Source organism: Oncorhynchus keta, chromosome 12, assembly GCF_023373465.1.
Source record: "Oncorhynchus keta strain PuntledgeMale-10-30-2019 chromosome 12, Oket_V2, whole genome shotgun sequence".
Classification (NCBI taxonomy): Eukaryota; Metazoa; Chordata; class Actinopteri; order Salmoniformes; family Salmonidae; genus Oncorhynchus; species Oncorhynchus keta.
Genome location: NC_068432.1, coordinates 45,143,761 through 45,162,131, shown reverse-complemented (window position 1 = coordinate 45,162,131; position 18,371 = coordinate 45,143,761). Strand labels below are relative to the sequence as shown.

The 18,371-nt window shown below is 43.3% G+C and overlaps 1 protein-coding gene across 10 annotated transcripts; it reads right to left on the bottom strand.

Moving 5' to 3' along the window:
* Nucleotides 1-3,161: 3,161 nt before the first annotated feature.
* On the bottom strand, nucleotides 3,162-11,749 carry LOC118391550 (protein AMBP-like). Of its 10 annotated transcripts, none has more exons than XR_008061191.1 (11): nucleotides 11,566-11,749; nucleotides 11,154-11,296; nucleotides 10,359-10,435; nucleotides 9,941-10,057; nucleotides 9,527-9,628; nucleotides 9,215-9,276; nucleotides 8,930-9,011; nucleotides 5,029-5,196; nucleotides 4,544-4,720; nucleotides 3,946-4,327; nucleotides 3,162-3,895 (listed from the first exon to the last, which is right to left on the bottom strand). XR_008061191.1 is itself a non-coding variant. In XM_035783045.2 (10 exons), the coding sequence occupies exons 1-10, from the start codon at nucleotides 11,677-11,679 to the stop codon at nucleotides 4,299-4,301; spliced, it is 1,071 nt and encodes a 356-aa protein (XP_035638938.1). In that variant the 5' UTR covers nucleotides 11,680-11,749; the 3' UTR covers nucleotides 3,162-4,298. The 10 variants fall into 10 exon arrangements, 1 of the variants encoding a protein (XP_035638938.1); XR_008061192.1 differs by having other exon boundaries at nucleotides 3,162-3,820; XR_008061193.1 differs by having other exon boundaries at nucleotides 3,162-3,720.
* Nucleotides 11,750-18,371: the final 6,622 nt, after the last annotated feature.

Genomic DNA, 18,371 nt, shown 5'->3' with positions numbered 1-18,371 from the left:
TGGAGGGTACTATGGTGTTGAATGCCGAGCTGTAGTCGATGAACAGCATTCTCACATAGGTATTCCTCTTGTCCAGATGGGTTAGGGCAGTGTGGTTGAGATTGCATCGTCTGTGGACCTATTTGGGCGGTAAGCAAATTGGAGTGGGTCTAGGGTGTCAGGTAGGGTGGAGGTGTCAGTCTCTCATTAGTAACAGTCTGCTGTAACAGAAAGTGTGTGTGTGTGTGTGTGTTTGTGTGTGTGTGTGTGTGTGTCAGTCTCTCATTAGTAACAGTCTGCTGTAACAGAAAGTGTGTGTGTGTGTGTGTGTGTGTGTGTGTGTGTGTGTGTGTGTGTGTGTGTGTGTGTGTGTGTGTGTGTGTGTGTGTGTGTGTGTGTGTGTGTGTGTGTGTGTGTGTGTGTGTGTGTGTGTGTGTGTGTGTGTGTGTGTGTGTGTGTGTGTCTCTCATTAGTAACAGTCTGCTGTAACAGAAAGGGATATTGCACTTCCTTTTCATTTGAAAGACTGAAACAGTGTTATAAAAAATAGGGCAAACTACAATTAAATAGCCAACTTCAATGCCAACTACACTGAAACTTCAACTACAATAGCTAACACTGAAATATTGTTATAAAAGAGGCACATACAGTGCCTTGCGAAAGTATTCGGCCCCCTTGAACTTTGTGACCTTTTGCCACATTTCAGGCTTCAAACATAAAGATATAAAACTGTATTTTTTTGTGAAGAATCAACAACAAGTGGGACACAATCATGAAGTGGAACGACATTTATTGGATATTTCAAACTTTTTTAACAAATCAAAAACTGAAAAATTGGGCGTGTAAAATTATTCAGCCCCTTTACTTTCAGTGCAGCAAACTCTCTCCAGAAGTTCAGTGAGGATCTCTGAATGATCCAATGTTGACCTAAATGACTAATGATGATAAATACAATCCACCTGTGTGTAATCAAGTCTCCGTATAAATGCACCTGACTGTGATAGTCTCAGAGGTCCGTTAAAAGCGCAGAGAGCATCATGAAGAACAAGGAACACACCAGGCAGGTCCGAGATACTGTTGTGAAGAAGTTTAAAGCCGGATTTGGATACAAAAAGATTTCCCAAGCTTTAAACATCCCAAGGAGCACTGTGCAAGCGATAATATTGAAATGGAAGGAGTATCAGACCACTGCAAATCTACCAAGACCTGGCCTTCCCTCTAAACTTTCAGCTCATACAAGGAGAAGACTGATCAGAGATCAGTTTGAAATATCCAATAAATGTCGTTCCACTTCATGATTGTGTCCCACTTGTTGTTGATTCTTCACAAAAAAATACAGTTTTATATCTTTATGTTTGAAGCCTGAAATGTGGCAAAAGGTCGCAAAGTTCAAGGGGGCCGAATACTTTCGCAAGGCACTGTATCAGCATTGAGTGATTGTTTTCATTTCCTCACACGTAAAGGAGGTCGGTGCATTAACTCCCGCTTGATAAGGCTGCAGGTCTATGTTTGCTCACAATGTACACTGAACAAAAATATAAATGCAACATGTAAAGTGTTGGTTCCATGTTTCTTGAGCTGAAATAAAAAGATCTCAGAAATGTTCCATATGCACAAAACATATTATTTATCTCAAATTTTGTGTACAAATTTGTTTACATCCCTTTTAATGATTATTTCTCTTTTGCCAAGATAATCCATTCGCCTGACAGGTGTGGCATGTTAAGAAGCTGATTTAACAGCATGATCATTACACAGGTGCACCTTGTGCTGGGGACAATAAAAGGCCACTCTAAAATGTGCAGTTTTGTCACACAATGCCACAGATATCTCAAGTTTTGAGGGAACGTGCAATTCCATGCTGACTGCAGGAATGTCCACCAAAATGGCCAGATAATTTAATGTTCATTTCTCTACCATAAGCCACCTCCAACGTTCTTTTATAGAATTTGTCAGCACATCCAACTGGCCTCACAGCCGCAGACCACGTACGTGTATAGCGTCATGTGGGCGAGCGATTTGCCGATGTCACCACATTGTAGTGTTGGGGAATGGTATTGGCAGGCATAAGCTATGGACAACCAACACAATAGCATTTTATCGATGGCAATTTGAATGCACAGAAATACCGTGACGAGATCCTGAGGCCCATTGTGAGACCCATTTATTTTAAGGTATCTGTGACCAACAGATGCATATCTGTATTCCCAGTCATGTGAGATCCATAGATCTATGATGAATTTATTCAATTGACTGATTTCCTCATATGAACTGTAACTCAGTAAAATTTTTGCATGTTGCGTTTATATTTTTTGTTCATTATATGTTTATGTATGTGTGCTCTGTGTAAGTAGATCTCAGCAGCATATTTGGTCAGTCTGTAAGACTTCTCTCTATCTCTCTCTCTCTATCTCTCTCTCTGTCTCTCTGTGCATGTGTGTGTGCGGTCACGTACACTGAATGCACGCTTGCGTGAGAAAGTGAAAAATTCTAGGAAACTCACCGACTGATCACTTTTTGGTGAATATATCATTGTGTCTGACTCTAAGAGGCAATGTGTATTGTATTCGATTTCTGTCTGAAAGTTAAACTGTATGGTCTACGGAGCCATGTGTACGTGCTACTATTTGTGTGAGAGTTGTCTGTGCTCAAGTCCCTAGCTGGCCCAGTGGTGTATTTTTTGCCACCTCTCTCTCCGTCCGACCAGGTGGTGTGCTCTTGTACAGATGGTCCCTCCATGCTGTCAGTTCCCCTTTCCTCTCCGGATATTCCCAGCATTCTACGGCCAGCGGAACGCAGCGCAGAGATCAGCCGGGAACTCTGGGAACAGGAGCAGGAAGCTAGCACCGATCCAGTCGTTCCTTGGTTGGGCCAAGCAGAGCAGCGTTAGACGGGGAGGAGAGATTTAGGAGACGGCTGTCACTGTAAATGGAGCAACATCGTCCTCTGCTGGTTACTCATACACTGGTCATCAGATCCCACCATAATACACATTAAAAGAAATACAGTATATTGTATATTGTATATCTTTGGCTGAACAATAACTTTCCCTAATATATACCTTTATATTACATCTATGAATGGGTGTATCATCTGCATTCAGTTGGTGGCGGTTAACCAAACATACTATAAACTCAACAGCACAAAGTCAGGATCAAGTTTACATAAGACATGATGCCAAGCAGGTTCATCCATCATTTTATTGTGCTCTATGGTAATGTATGATATCCATAGTGTGTTACTGTTGATCAACATATTGATCTGATCTGTGCTGTACGTTCTGTGGTTGATCTGTGCTGTATGTTCTGTGGTTGATCTGTGCTGTACGTTCTGTGGTTGATCTGTGCTGTACGTTCTGTGGTTGATCTGTGCTGTACGTTCTGTGGTTGATCTGTGCTGTACGTTCTGTGGTTGATCTGTGCTGTACGTTCTGTGGTTGATCTGTGCTGTACGTTCTGTGGTTGATCTGTGCTGTATGTTCTGTGGTTGATCTGTGCTGTACGTTCTGTGGTTGATCTGTGCTGTATGTTCTGTGGTTGATCTGTGCTGTACGTTCTGTGGTTGATCTGTGCTGTACGTTCTGTGGTTGATCTGTGCTGTACGTTCTGTGGTTGATCTGTGCTGTACGTTCTGTGGTTGATCTGTGCTGTACGTTCTGTGGTTGATCTGTGCTGTATGTTCTGTGGTTGATCTGTGCTGTACGTTCTGTGGTTGATCTGTGCTGTATGTTCTGTGGTTGATCTGTGCTGTACGTTCTGTGGTTGATCTGTGCTGTACGTTCTGTGGTTGATCTGTGCTGTACGTTCTGTGGTTGATCTGTGCTGTACGTTCTGTGGTTGATCTGTGCTGTATGTTCTGTGGTTGATCTGTGCTGTACGTTCTGTGGTTGATCTGTGCTGTATGTTCTGTGGTTGATCTGTGCTGTACATTCTGTGGTTGATCTGTGCTGTATGTTCTGTGGTTGACCTGTGCTGTACGTTCTGTGGTTGATCTGTGCTGTATGTTCTGTGGTTGAGCTGTGCTGTACGTTCTGTGGTTGATCTGTGCTGTAAGTTATGTGGTTGATCTTTGGTTGATCTGTGCTGTACGTTCTGTGGTTGATCTGTGCTGTACGTTCTGTGGTTGATCTGTGCTGTACGTTCTGTGGTTGATCTGTGCTGTACGTTCTGTGGTTGATCTGTGCTGTATGTTCTGTGGTTGATCTGTGCTGTACGTTCTGTGGTTGATCTGTGCTGTACGTTCTGTGGTTGATCTGTGCTGTACGTTCTGTGGTTGATCTTTGGTTGATCTGTGCTGTACGTTCTGTGTTCTCATCTCCTTTAGTTTGTTTTGAGGAACTCCCCTTCTCCTGTAATACAAAGGCACATTCACATCAGATAAGCAGACTAAAACCAGGTAAATAATGCCTTTTTTATGGTCACTAAAAATATGTTGAAAAACTTAATTTCACAATCAGTACAATTTGACCATGTAATCCCAAAAGATATCAGAATGACATGGCAGTGTTGTCCTAGGCCTAGGGAAACAACCTTGTTATAACAGACAATATGTGTGTGTCTCTTACCTGGATCCTTCATCACCCCACAGTACTCCTCACACTCACTCTTTGAGTAGAACTTGTTACTGTTGACCTGGCAATAGTCCTTTTTATTATCCAGACAGAGACCAGAGTTTGAGTGGAAGACCCAGATCTTGGGCTGTCCAGTGCAGGGCCGAGAATCCATGGGCAGTCTACAGGCAGCTGTAGAGAGACACACACACCAGACAGGAGGAAAGACATGAGGGACAATCTTGTCTCACACGTAGTCTATGGGCATGAACATCATGTTGGTTCTTGAAGTGGGTTGAGCATTGTCACATCATCAACTAGGTTAGAAGTCAAGCCTGTGTCTCCTACGCACCACAAGACTGTATAAGCCCACTGAGCTAAAGTGAAGGCATTAGCTCTGTGGAGCTAACGCAAGTTTCAAGCTCTTAGACAAGATGACCCGTAACACAAGTGTGGTTCACCAACAGAAAAACCACCAGTGTTACACTCTATCCACTCACCCTCATTGCGACAGCTCTGGAGACACTCCCTCTCCGTCACAAAGTTGTTCTGGTTGCCCATGCAGCCTCCGTAGGTGAACAGCTGACAGGCCATACTGGTAGAGTTGTAGAAGTACCTCTGCACCATCCCGAAACAGGGACCTGCGTCCGGTTCGGCGTTACAGGACTCTGAAGAGAGATGTATAGCAGTGCATTGTGTGTTTTAGCCATACACATACAGTGGGGTCTGAAATGATTGACACCCTTGATAAAGATGAGCAAAAATAACTGTATAAAATAAATCATTCAAATACCGAGCTATACTGTATGCTACATTTCTTTGGGAAATTATATTATTTTATACATAATACAATTAATAATATAATACATAATACAATTAATAATATAATACATAATACAAGCTCAGAGAAAGAGATTTACTAATAATAAGTCATAATTATTTTCTCAAAAATGTAGCGGTCAAAATTGACACCCCTTTCAATACCTCACCTAGCGAGGATAATGGCACCCAACACTGGTGTGCATGGCCAAATAACTACAGTGCCTTGCGAAAGTATTTGGCCCCCTTGAACTTTGCAACCTTTTGCCACATTTCAAGCTTCAAACATAAAGATATAAAACTGTATTTTTTGTGAAGAATCAACAACAAGTGGGACACAATCATGAAGTGGAACGACATTTATTGGGTATTTCAAACTTTTTTATCAAATCAAAAACTGGAAAATTGGGCGGACTAGGGAGAGGCGAAGGTCGAGAGCCATGCGTCCTCCGAAACACAATCCAACCAAGCCACACTGCTTCTTGATAAAATGCCCACTTAACCCAGAAGCCAGCCACACCAATGTGTCGGAGGAAACACCGTACACCTGGTGTCCTTCTGTAGCTCAGTTGGTAGAGCATGGCGCTTGTAACGCCAGGGTAGTGGGTTCGATTCCCGGGACCACCCATACGTAGAATGTATGCACACATGACTGTAAGTCGCTTTGGATAAAAGCGTCTGCTAAATGGCATATATTATTATATTAGCGTGCAATGCGCCCATCCCGCCACAGGAGTCGTTGCTGCGCATCGGGACAAGGACATCCCTGCCGGCCAAGGACGACGCTGGGCCAATTGTGCACCGCCCCATGGGCCTCCCGGTCGTGGGTGGCTGTGACAGAGCCTGGACTCGAACCAAGAATCTCTAGTGGTACAGCTTGCATTGTAATGCAGTGGCTTAGACCACTGCACCACTCGGGAGCCCCGTTGGACCCTTGTTAAGGTCAACGGCATCATGAACTTTACTCAGTACCCAAGAATGTTTGCCCAAAACCTGGTTGCCTCTGCCAGGAGGTTGAAACTTGGCCTCAAGTGGATTTTCCACAAGACAATAACCCCAAGCACACATCAACATCCACAAAGAAATGGTTAACCCTATCAGTCCCGAGACCCCATCAAAAATCAAAACCTTTTTATTTATCTGACTTTCTTTGTTCTGCATGTCCAGATCTATTTAACCTCACAATTAAGTGTTTTACCATTTTCCTTTCAGGACAACTGGGGCTACAAGTAGAACATGCATTTGACATGAACAGTTTGATCAATGAGTTTTATTGACAAATGTTTTAAAAAGTCTGGCAAAGCAGAAACCTGATAAAAATGAATTTATATGAATGGTGTAAGTACAGCAATTGTTTGCTTATTGGGAAATGAATATCCAACTAGTCAGTGACAATTGTGTGGAGTTAATAGTTTGTGACAGCACCTATGTGAGCTTATAACAGTATTATAGACACTATGTCCTGGGATGTCCTATGACCTTCTCTGTAGAATAACCCTTTACAGTATTATAGACACTATGTCGGCAGGGTAGCCTAGTGGTTGGCGCGTTGCAAGTTCAAATCCCTGAGCTGACAAGGTACAAATCTGTTGTTCTGCCCCTGAACAAGGCAATTAACCCACTGTTCCTACGCCGTCATTGAAAATAAGAATTTGTTCTTAACTGACTTGCCTAGTTAAATAAAGGTTAAAAAAAGGTCCTGGGATTTACTATGATCTTCTATGTAGAAGAACCCCTTATCTTCTAACGACGCTTGTGAGGTCATAGAGCAAAACATGTTACACGTGCATATTCATGAGACTTTTGTAGCTCAAAACATTCAGATTCTACAGAGGTTTTGGTAAAAAGACCAAGTCCCAGGCCCCTTCGGGATCCGGCCTTGTTATGCAAACAACGCTCTAGCTCAGCCCCCTGTTAATCACAGAATGGTTGGTATCTACGAGTGCAGAAGAAATAGATTAATTGAATGGTATAAACAATTCTGTATGGAGGATTGGTCTAAGACCGCTCCCAGTGTGGTCTCCAACTCATAAAACATTTTAGAAAAAGGCTCATTGCCGTTATCCTCGCAAGGTGAGGTATTGAAAGGTATTGAAAACAGGAGTGTCAATAATTTTCACCCCCTACTTCTTAAGGCTAGGGGGCACTATTTTCACGTCCGGATGAATAGTGTGCCCAAAGTAAACTGCCTACCATTCCAGGAGCTAGGATTTGCATATAATTGGTAGATTTGGATAGAAAACACTCTAACGTTTCTAAAACTGTTATAATTATGTCTGTGAGTAAAACAGAACTTATTTGGCAGGCGAAACCCTGAGGACAAACCATCCAGTATTTTTTGTTTTTAGGTCACTCTCTTTTCAAAGGGTTTCTATGTGGATCTAGATTTCTAAGGCACTTGCTTACAGTTCCTATCGCTTCCACTAGATGTCAACAGTCTTTAGAAATTGGTTAATGTTTTTCCTTTGAGAAATGAAGAAGAAGTAGCCATTTCCTATCTGGGTGGATAGCCAAGTGTACTGTTGTGGTTGGGACTTGCTCCACTTTGTTTTCGTCCAGATACCCGCCATGTTGTGGAGTCAACAGAAGTCAGAAATAGCATTATAAATATTCACTTAAATTTGATGATCTTCATCAGAATGCACTCCCAGGAATCCCAGTTCTACAATAAATGTTTGTTTTGTTCGATAAAGTCCATAATTTATGTCCAAATACCTCCTTTTTGTTCGTGCGTTTAGTACACAAATCCAAACTCAGGAGGAGTGGGTACAGGCAAAAATGCATATTATAGTTCGTAGAAACATGTCAAACCAAGTATAGAATGAATCTTTAGGATGTTTTTATCATAAATCTTCAGTAATGTTTCAACCGGTGAATTATTTTGTCTGCAATGGAACGCAGCTATCTCTCGATAGGCAATGACTTGAAAAACTACAAACCTCAGATTTCCCACTTCCTGGTTGGATTTTTTTTCAGGTTTTTGCCTGCCATATGAGTTATGTTAAACTCACAGACATCATTCAAACAGTTTTAGAAACTTCAGAGTGTTTTCTATCAAAATCTACTAATTATATGCATATTCTAGCTTTTAGGCCTGGGTAGCAGGTAGTTTACACTGGGCACCTTTTTATCCAAGCTACTTAATACTGCCACCCAATCCCAAAGAAGTTAAATAGTGAGCAATTGTAATAGTATAAATAAAATAATTTTCCAATTTATTTGAGCATATGATATAGCTCACTATTTTGAATTATTTATTTTATACAGTCATTTTTGCTTGTCGTTATCAATAGTGGGAATAATTTCGGACTCCATCGTACACTGTAATTACATGTAATATACATGAGTGTTACTCAACTTCAGTCCTCCAGTATCCCTAACAGTACACACTTCTATTGTAGGCCTGGACAAGCACACCTGATTCTTGAATGAGTTTAATTAGCTATGTTTGTCCGGAACTACACCAAAAATGTGTTCTAGCAGCTTCTAGCCATTCAATGACTAGACCCACACAGAGCTGATGCTAAAACGTACCTTCAATGTAGAGGTCAAGGGCCTAGCAGGCCCACCATGCACTCTCACCTTCACTCCTGAACATCACGATTCCGGCACCAGAACCCTCCTCAGCGGGCAACTCAGGGAGGACTATGTTCCTCTTGGCTCTCTGGGGACGTAAATTCCATTTGAATTACAATCAATTCAGGAAGTATACTGAAATTCCAATTCCAATTATCTTCAATGCTTTTCATTGAGGAAAATGTTGATTTACTTTCTGTAATGCCTTTAACCAAAGCCACTTTTCGATATAATCCCAGACTCTGTCACGCGGTACAACTTCAACATTGAATAATTTAATACAGGAAGTACCGGTGCTGTGATCTCAGGCTGAGGCTCTGATGCTACAGGCTCTGTTCCTGGTACACACTCCCCTGTGGACAGAGACAGGAGTTCAAAGGTCAAACAATGTCCAGACACATAGTGGATGTATTTGTGCATGTGTGTTCAGGGGCGGACTGGCTGGTCCATATTTTGCCCAGTGGGCCTGTTTAACTTTAAATATTCGGCTAATAATGGGGACCTGAAGGAAAATGCCAAGGCCGATTTAGAAATGCCAAGGCCGATTTAGAAATGCCAAGGCCGATTTCTGGTCCCAGTCCGCCCCTGTGTGTGTGCCTCTACCGTTGTTCTGTTTGATGAAGATTGCGTTGTCAGCCATGCCCTGCTCCTTTACCAGCCTCCTGAAGTCCTCCAGGATAGTGGGTGACAGTTCCATGGTGCGACCTGAAGGAAGCAGCATTTTAATTGGCTTTTACTGCTTAATATAACAACACTATAGCTGTGACTGAGAGGCCTGGTCTCAGATCTGTTTGTGGACCTGCCAACTCCTATAGTCATTATCATATTTGTGTTTGTGCTTCTCTATAGCCAAATCAATTGGTTTTGATTGACTCTATAGCCAAATCCTATGGCCGTTGTCGTGACAATCATAATTACAACCAAAGGAGTTGGCAAGACAGCACAAACAGATCAGGTACCAGGCTACTGTCTCAGTGGTGTGAAGTGTTAAATACAGGACACTGGAGTGAAACTCACTGTATAGCTTGGCAGACTTTGTCTTCTCGCCTTCTGTTTTTTGTTTACTGAACATGACGATGGCGTACTCATCATAGTTAGTGTCAACCACATAGGCATCAACATCAGCCCCCCACTCTGCATGAAGGAAACATGGACTTATATGGTAGGAGAGTACGAGCATAAATATAGTACACAATGCCCATTACCTCTCACCATTGACCTCTCATCGATTACAAAAATACACAGGCTGTGTATGGAAACATTACTAGCTGTCCTTGTTTTCTGAATTCCTCTCAAAGCGCATTGTAAGAGAGGATCCAAGGTATCTCCATTGAACATTCTCCTCCAATTAGCTTTGAGAGGACTTAAGAAAACAAGGACAGGGAAGGTCAAGTTTTCAGACACGGTGAGGAGAGGAAGTGACAAACAGACTTACTGGCGATGTGGTAGGTGAATCTTCCAGGTGTGTCAGTCAGCTTGTAATCACCAGAGATCTGCTGACATGTCCCGTGCCTGCACATGCACGCACACACACACACGCACACACACACACACACACACACACACACGCACGCACGCACGCACGCACGCACGCACGCACCCGCACGCACGCACGCACGCACGCACGCACGCACGCACACACACACACAGCATATATTGAATTAAAGGCCAATGCAGACGTTTTAATCTCAATATCTGCTTAACAATTAAGTACCTTACTGTTTTGAATTCAAATCTAAAAAACTATTCCTCAAACAATAATTAGGTAGGACTGTCTGAGTGAGGGGCCTAATTGGAGGGATATGTAACCTGAAAATTAGCTGTTATTGGCAGAGATTTGGAACTCTTTGTTATTGGTCTAATAACTTATACTGCCTGGTGATGTCACCAGCCTAAACTCCACCCATACAGAACCTGCTGATTAGAACGTCCTGTGTAATTGCATTATATTTAACCAACAACTATGTAATAACACTGATTTTTTACAAAAGAATCTCACTTTTACAGCGTTCGTCTCAAACAGAAGTTTGACTGCATTGGGTCTTTAAAGCTATGGTGAATCCAGTTTCATTATTAGGTACAGTTCAGAGACACGAATATCAATGTGTGAGTGTGTGTGTGTGTGTGTGTGTGTGTGTGTGTGTGTGTGTGTGTGTGTGTGTGTGTGTGTGTGTGTGTGTGTGTGTGTGTGTGTGTGTGTGTGTGTGTGTGTGTGTGTGTGTAACCTCACTTATTCATGCTCCTTGTCATGCTGACTTTGTCTTCGGTGCCGCTTGCCTGCAGCTCCAGGATTCCGATGGCTGCATCTCCCTTGTGGCGCTGCATCCAGGGCCAGGTGGACGCTACCGCAATATCATGCCACTTCCCCATGAACTGACCAATAGAGAGACAGATGGAAAGGTTTTAACAACCTGTAATACTGTACTGGGAACAGCAAGTATTTAGACATCTGAGGCGTATAAACACACTAAAATCACAAAATCTGCATAGCTTGACAACTCAACCGAATCAGTCTATTGGCCATCTGGCCATCAAGTAACGTTACGAAGAATTTCCAAACCAATTACTCTACTGATTATGACTAATAGATCAGATAAGGCGAGAGACAGATCCATGGTCTGAGAAACAGAAGACACTCTGACCTTAGTCAGGTCGAAGTTCTCCTGTGTGGGGAAGAGAGGTTCGGGAAGCAAGGGCACTCCATGGAGGAGGCAAACGAGGCCAAAGAGGAGCGTGAGTATGACAACCTGCTGCATTCTGTCTTCCTGTCTCTGATACCAACCTCTGACTGAGGCTTACCCTGAGCTCTTGGAACTGCTGGGAGAGCTAATCTCTCCACCCTTCCAACCTTTACCCCTTCCGACCCTCAACCTCAACCCCCTCCACTGGATTAGGCTAGCAAGCCAATGGCCAATGACCATGTGTGTCTACCCCTTCCTGTACCCCCTCAAAGTCCAGCAGAAAACAAACCGCAAACAGAGCAAAGTTCTCCTTATCTCTCTGTTTGTCACTGTAACATTGGACTTCTATGTTAAATTTAATAGGAAAAAATATCTCAAATTTAAGCACAACCGAGCAATAGCATGCATAGCTAAAACAATATTGGCCCAACGATCTCCCCCCCACACACATTTCCTCAGGAGTTGCAGCGATGGGGCAAGACTGTAACTACCCAATTGGATACCATGAAATTGGGGAGAAAAATAGGTACAAAATTAAATAAAGAATAAAAACATTTTAAAACATGCCCTTTGGACCTTGACTAGGCACTCCGGTAACGCTTGCCTTGCGGTAGTAGAGAGAACAGTGTATGACTGGGGTGGCTGGAGTCCAATTTTTTGCATCTTCCTCTGACACTGCCTGGTATAGAGGTCCTGGATGGAGGGAATTTTGGCCCCTGTGATGTACTGGACCGTAAGCACTACCCTCTGTAGTGCCTTGTGGTCAGATGCCGAGCAGTTGCCATACCAGGCAGTGATGCAACCAGTCAGGATGCACTTACCGGTGCAGGATCTGAGGACCCATGCCAAATCTTTTCAGTCTCCTGAGGGGGAATAGGCTTTGTCGTGCCCTCTTCACGACTGTCTTGGTGTGTTTGGACCATGATAGTTTGTTGGTGATGTGGACACCAAGGAACTTGAAGCTCTCAACCTGCTCCACTACAGCCCCATCGATGAGAATGGGGGCGCGCTCTGTCTTCCTTTTCCTGTAATCCACAATCATATCCTTTGTCTTGATCACGTTCAGGGAGAGGTTGTTATTCTGGCACCACATGGCCAGATCTCTGACCTCCTCCCTATAGGCTGTCTCATCGTTGTCGGTGTTGTGTTGTCGGCAAACTTAATGATGGTGTTGGAGTCTGGCCATGCAGTCATGGGCGAACAGGGGGCTAACACTGTCTTTTGGTGCCGGGAGACCAGTTTCAAACCTGGTTGGTCACACCTCCACCTGAACAGCAGAACAGATAGACTCACCATAGAGGGACACCTGTGTCTACAGGGGTTGAATGGGGGGAACCCGGATTCTGTGATTTCCTGGGATTTACCACCACAAACCACTTGCTTTTTCTGGGATAATTAACTGTGAGAACCCAGTAAATTATAATAACTTATTTAAATGAACAGCATGGCGTGAAATGGAACTGTTATATGTGATGTCTAAATCTGTCTTCTCCTCTGCATGATCAACGCTCAGAGTAGGGACAGGCAGCCCATTATTAGAGTGATTAGAGAGAGAGAGAGATTAGAGTGCACAATGCATGTAGATCTATCATCTCATCATGGTAACTTTTTTTCTTGTGACAAGTAAGCCTATATTTGCTGTAGTCTATAATATAAAGACTGAATGCGTGTCTAATTGACCCATCTCCATCTGACTTTCGCAGGTCACCTTATGTTTTATTTATTTATTGCAGCTGAAGAGTTTTAAAGCATCCTATCACTCGAATATCATTGTTTTAAATCATTGCACTCTCTTGCAGTCTTTCCATAAAAATATATCCAAAATAGATAATCCTGTTCTAGATTGATATATAGCCCTATACAGTGCCTTGCGAAAGTATTCGGCCCCCTTGAACTCTGCGACCTTTTGCCACATTTCAGGCTTCAAACATAAAGATATAAAACTGTATTATAATCCACCTGTGTGTAATCAAGTCTCCGTATAAATGCACCTGCACTGTGATAGTCTCAGAGGTCTGTTAAAAGCGCAGAGAGCATCATGAAGAACAAGGAACACACCAGGCAGGTCCGAGATACTGTTGTGAAGAAGTTTAAAGCCGGATTTGGATACAAAAATATTTCCCAAGCTTTAAACATTCCAAGGAGCACTGTGCAAGCGATAATATTGAAATGGAAGGAGTATCAGACCACTGCAAATCTACCAAGACCTGGCCTTCCCTCTAAACTTTCAGCTCATACAAGGAGAAGACTGATCAGAGATGCAGCCAAGAGGCCCATGATCACTCTGGATGAACTGCAGAGATCTACAGCTGAGGTGGGAGACTCTGTCCATAGGACAACAAAGTATATTGCACAAATCTGGCCTTTATGGAAGAGTGGCAAGAAGAAAGCCATTTCTTAAAGATATCCATAAAAGTGTTGTTTAAAGTTTGCCACAAGCCACCTGGGAGACACACCAAACATGTGGAAGAAGGTGCTCTGGTCAGATGAAACCAAAATTGAACTTTTTGGCAACAATGCAAAACGTTATGTTTGGCGTAAAAGCAACACAGCTCATCACCCTGAACACACCATCCCCACTGTCAAACATGGTGGTGGCAGAATCATGGTTTGGGCCTGCTTTTCTTCAGCAGGGACAGGGAAGATGGTTAAAATTGATGGGAAGATGGATGGAGCCAAATACAGGACCATTCTGGAAGAAAACCTGATGGAGTCTGCAAAAGACCTGAGACTGGGACGGAGATTTGTCTTCCAACTTGACAATGATCCAAAACATAAAGCAAAATCTACAGTGGAATGGTGCAAAAATAAACATATCCAGGTGTTAGAATGGCCAAGTCAAAGTCCAGACCTGAATCCAATCGAGAATCTGTGGAAAGAACTGAAAACTGCTGTTCACAAATGCTCTCCATCCAACCTCACTGAGCTCGAGCTGTTTTGCAAGGAGGAATGGGATAAAATGTCAGTCTCTCGATGTGCAAAACTGATAGAGACATACCCCAAGCGACTTACAGCTGTAATTGCAGCAAAAGGTGGCGCTACAAAGTATTAACTTAAGGGGGCTGAATAATTTTGCACGCCCAATTTTTCAGTTTTTGATTTGTTAAAAAAGTTTGAAATATCCAATAAATGTCGTTCCACTTCATGATTGTGTCCCACTTGTTGTTGATTCTTCACAAAAAAATACAGTTTTATATCTTTATGTTTGAAGCCTGAAATGTGGCAAAAGGTCGCAAAGTTCAAGGGGGCCGAATACTTTCGCAAGGCACTGTATATAGATTTACATTTACATTTACATTACATTTAAGTCATTTAGCAGACGCTCTTATCCAGAGCGACTTACAAATTGGTGCATTCACCTTATGACATCCAGTGGAACAGCCACTTTACAAGATGACCTAGCTTACCTCTTTCAGGTAATACATTCAATGCAGTATTGGCCTTATATTTAGCTTATTAATTCTGGATTATGCTAAATTACTGTCTCTTGCGCAACACGCATGTACCTGTGCTCTGCTGGCCTCTCTCCTTAAAAAGCACTCCTTAGCTCTTGGAGTCCCATGCAGAACACGCTAGACTAGAATAGCCTGCTGGACATTCTTTAAAATGTTTTTTTTTTTTTACATTTCTTATACCAATAGACTATTCGAAGAGGTACACAAGCTCTTGTTTGCTGAATTTAAAAAAAGCAGCCAATAGAAATCATGGGTAGTTTGAAAGAAGTGCGAACGCGCTATGGTGGTAGGCTATGGCAGGCCAGACCCATACCTATTCAATCTTCGTGAAGAAAAGTGAAAGCCTTCTGCCTCTAAGAAGAGGACAACGAAACGTATTTCATTTAACTGTTGAAAGCAAAGAAGGAAGCAACAATAAAGAGTGAAAGAAATATAAGAGCTATTATATTTCAAAATTAAAATCAAATTAGCTAGCCTATACTTGTAACTTTGTAGGTGCAACAGAATCGCATGAGCTCTCCCTGCTTTATAATGGTTTGAACAATGTGTGTAATTTCAGTGCATATAATACAACAAAGTACAGTAATACAGTTCAACTCAAAAAGATTAGCCTACTGGAGCTAGTTTCTTCGTTTTACCCAAGAGAACATATAGCTAGCTACATCTATGGGCTTTCATGTTGTGAGTAATGTGCAGTAGCCTATATCATATACAGTGCATTCAGAAGGTTTTCAGACCCCTTGACGTTTTCACATTTTGTTACGTTACAGCCTTATTCTAAAATTGTTGAAATATTTTTTTGCCCTCATCAATCTACACACAATAGCCTGTAATGACGAAGTGAAAACTGTTTTTTAGATATTTCTGCCAATTTATAAAAACAAAAAAACGGAAATACCTTATTTACATAATTATTCAGACCCTTTGCTATGAGACTCGAAATTGAGCTCAGGTGAATCCTATTTGATAATTGATCATGATGTTTCTACAACTTAATTGGAGTCCACCTGTGGTATACCTGTGGTATATTCAATTGATAAGATAAGATCCCACCGTTGACAATGTATGTCAGAGCAAAAACCAAGCCATGAGGTCAAAGAATTGTGTGTAGAGCTCCGAGACAGGATTGTGTCGAGGCACAGATGTGGGGAAGGGTACAAAAACATTTCAAATGCATTGAAGGTCCCCAAGAACACAGTGGCCTCCATCATTCTGAAATGGAAGAAGTTTGGAACCACCAAGACTCTTCTTAGAGTTGGCCGCTTGACCAAACTGAGCAATCGGGGGAGAAGGGCCTTTGTCAGGTAGGTGACCAAGTACCCGAAGGTCACTCTGACAGAGCTAAAGAGTTCCTCTGTGGAGATGGGAGAACCTTCCAGAAGGACAACCATCTCTGCAACACTCCACCAATCAGGCCTTTATGGTAGAGTGGCCAGACAGAAGCCACTCTTCAGTAAAAGGCACGATAGTCCGCTTGGAGTTTGCCAACAGGCACGTAAGCAACTCTGACCATGAGAAACAAGATTCTCTGATCTGATGTTACCAAGACTGAGCTCTTTGGCCGGAATGCCAAGCATCACGTCTGGAATAAACCTGGCACCATCCATACGGTGAAGCATGATGGTGGCAGCATCATGCTGTGGGGATGTTTTTCAGCGGCAGGGACTGGGAGACTAGTCAAGATTGAGGGAAAGATGAACAGAGCAAAGTACAGAGAGATCCTTGATGAAAACCTGCTCCAGAGCACTCAGGACCTCAGACTGGGGTGAAGGTTCACCTTCCAACAGGACAACAACCCTAAGTACACAGCAAAGACATGCAGGAGTGGCTTCTGGACAAGTCTCTGAATGTCCTTGAGTGACCCAGCCAGACCATTCTAAATGTTGGTCCATGCTGACGCGATGGCATCATGCAGTTGCTGCAGGTTGGACGGCAGTACATTCATGCTGGGAACAGCCTGTTCTAGCTCATCCCAAAGATGCTCTATTGGGTTGAGGTCATGTTCCAGGCCATGTTTTTCCACTCAATTGTCCAGTGTTGGGGATTTCTCTCTCTCTTTCACTATGTTTAGAATCACAACAGTTCCCAGATGAAACCAAGATCACCAACTTTGAACAGATATGCTGGTTTGTTATGAAGATGCTGAGAGAAGGCTCTTCTCTTGTTAGGGCAAGCATAAAGCATATAACTTATCTTGTAAGAACAAGCAGAGGCCTTCTCTTAATAGGGCAAGCAGAGGACTTCTGTTGTTAGAACAAGCAGAGGACTTATCTCGTTAGGGCAAGCAGAGGCCTTCTCTCGTTAGGGCAAGCAGAGGCCTTCTCTCGTCAGGGCAAGCAGAGGACTTCTCTCGTTAGGGTAAGCAGAGGACTTCTCTTGTTCAGGCAAGCAGAGGACTTCTCTTGTTAGGGCAAGCAGAGGACTTCTCTTGTTAGGGCAAGCAGAGGACTTATCTTGTTCGGGCAAGCAGAGGACTTCTCTTGTTAGGGCAAGCAGAGGACTTCTGTTGTTAGAACAAGCAGAGGACTTATCTCGTTAGGGCAAGCAGAGGACTTCTCTTGTTAGGGCAAGCAGAGGCCTTCTCTTGTTCGGGCAAGCAGAGGACTTCTCTTGTTAGGGCAAGCAGAGGACTTCTCTTGTTCGGGCAAGCAGAGGACTTCTCTTGTTAGGGCAAGCAGAGGACTTCTCTTGTTAGGGCAAGCAGAGGACTTCTCTTGTTAGGGCAAGCAGAGGACTTCTCTTGTTAGGGCAAGCAGAGGACTTCTCTCGTTAGGGCAAGCAGATGACTTCTCTTGTTAGGGCAAGCAGAGGCCTTCTCTCGTTAGGGCAAGCAGAGGACTTCTCTTGATAGGGCAAGCAGAGGACTTCTCTTGATAGGGCAAGCAGAGGTCTTCTCTTGTAAGGGCAAGCAGAGGATGTCTCTTGTTAGGGGCAGGCAGTGGACTTCTCTTGTAACGGCAGGCAGAGGACTTCTCTTGTAAGGGCAGGCAGAGGACTTCTCTTGTAAGGGCAGGCAGAGGACTTCTCTTGTAGGGGCAGGCAGAGGACTTCTCTTGTAGGGGCAGGCAGAGGACTTCTCTTGTAGGGGCAGGCAGAGGACTTCTCTTGTAACGGCAGGCAGAGGACTTCTCTTGTAAGGGCAGGCAGAGGACTTCTCTTGTAGGGGCAGGCAGAGGACTTATCTTGTAATGGCAGGCAGAGGACCTCTTTTAAGGGCAAGCAGTGGACTTCTCTTGTAGGGGCAGGCAGAGGACTTCTCTTGTAACGGCAGGCAGAGGATTCTCTTGTAACGGCAGGCAGAGGACTTCTCTT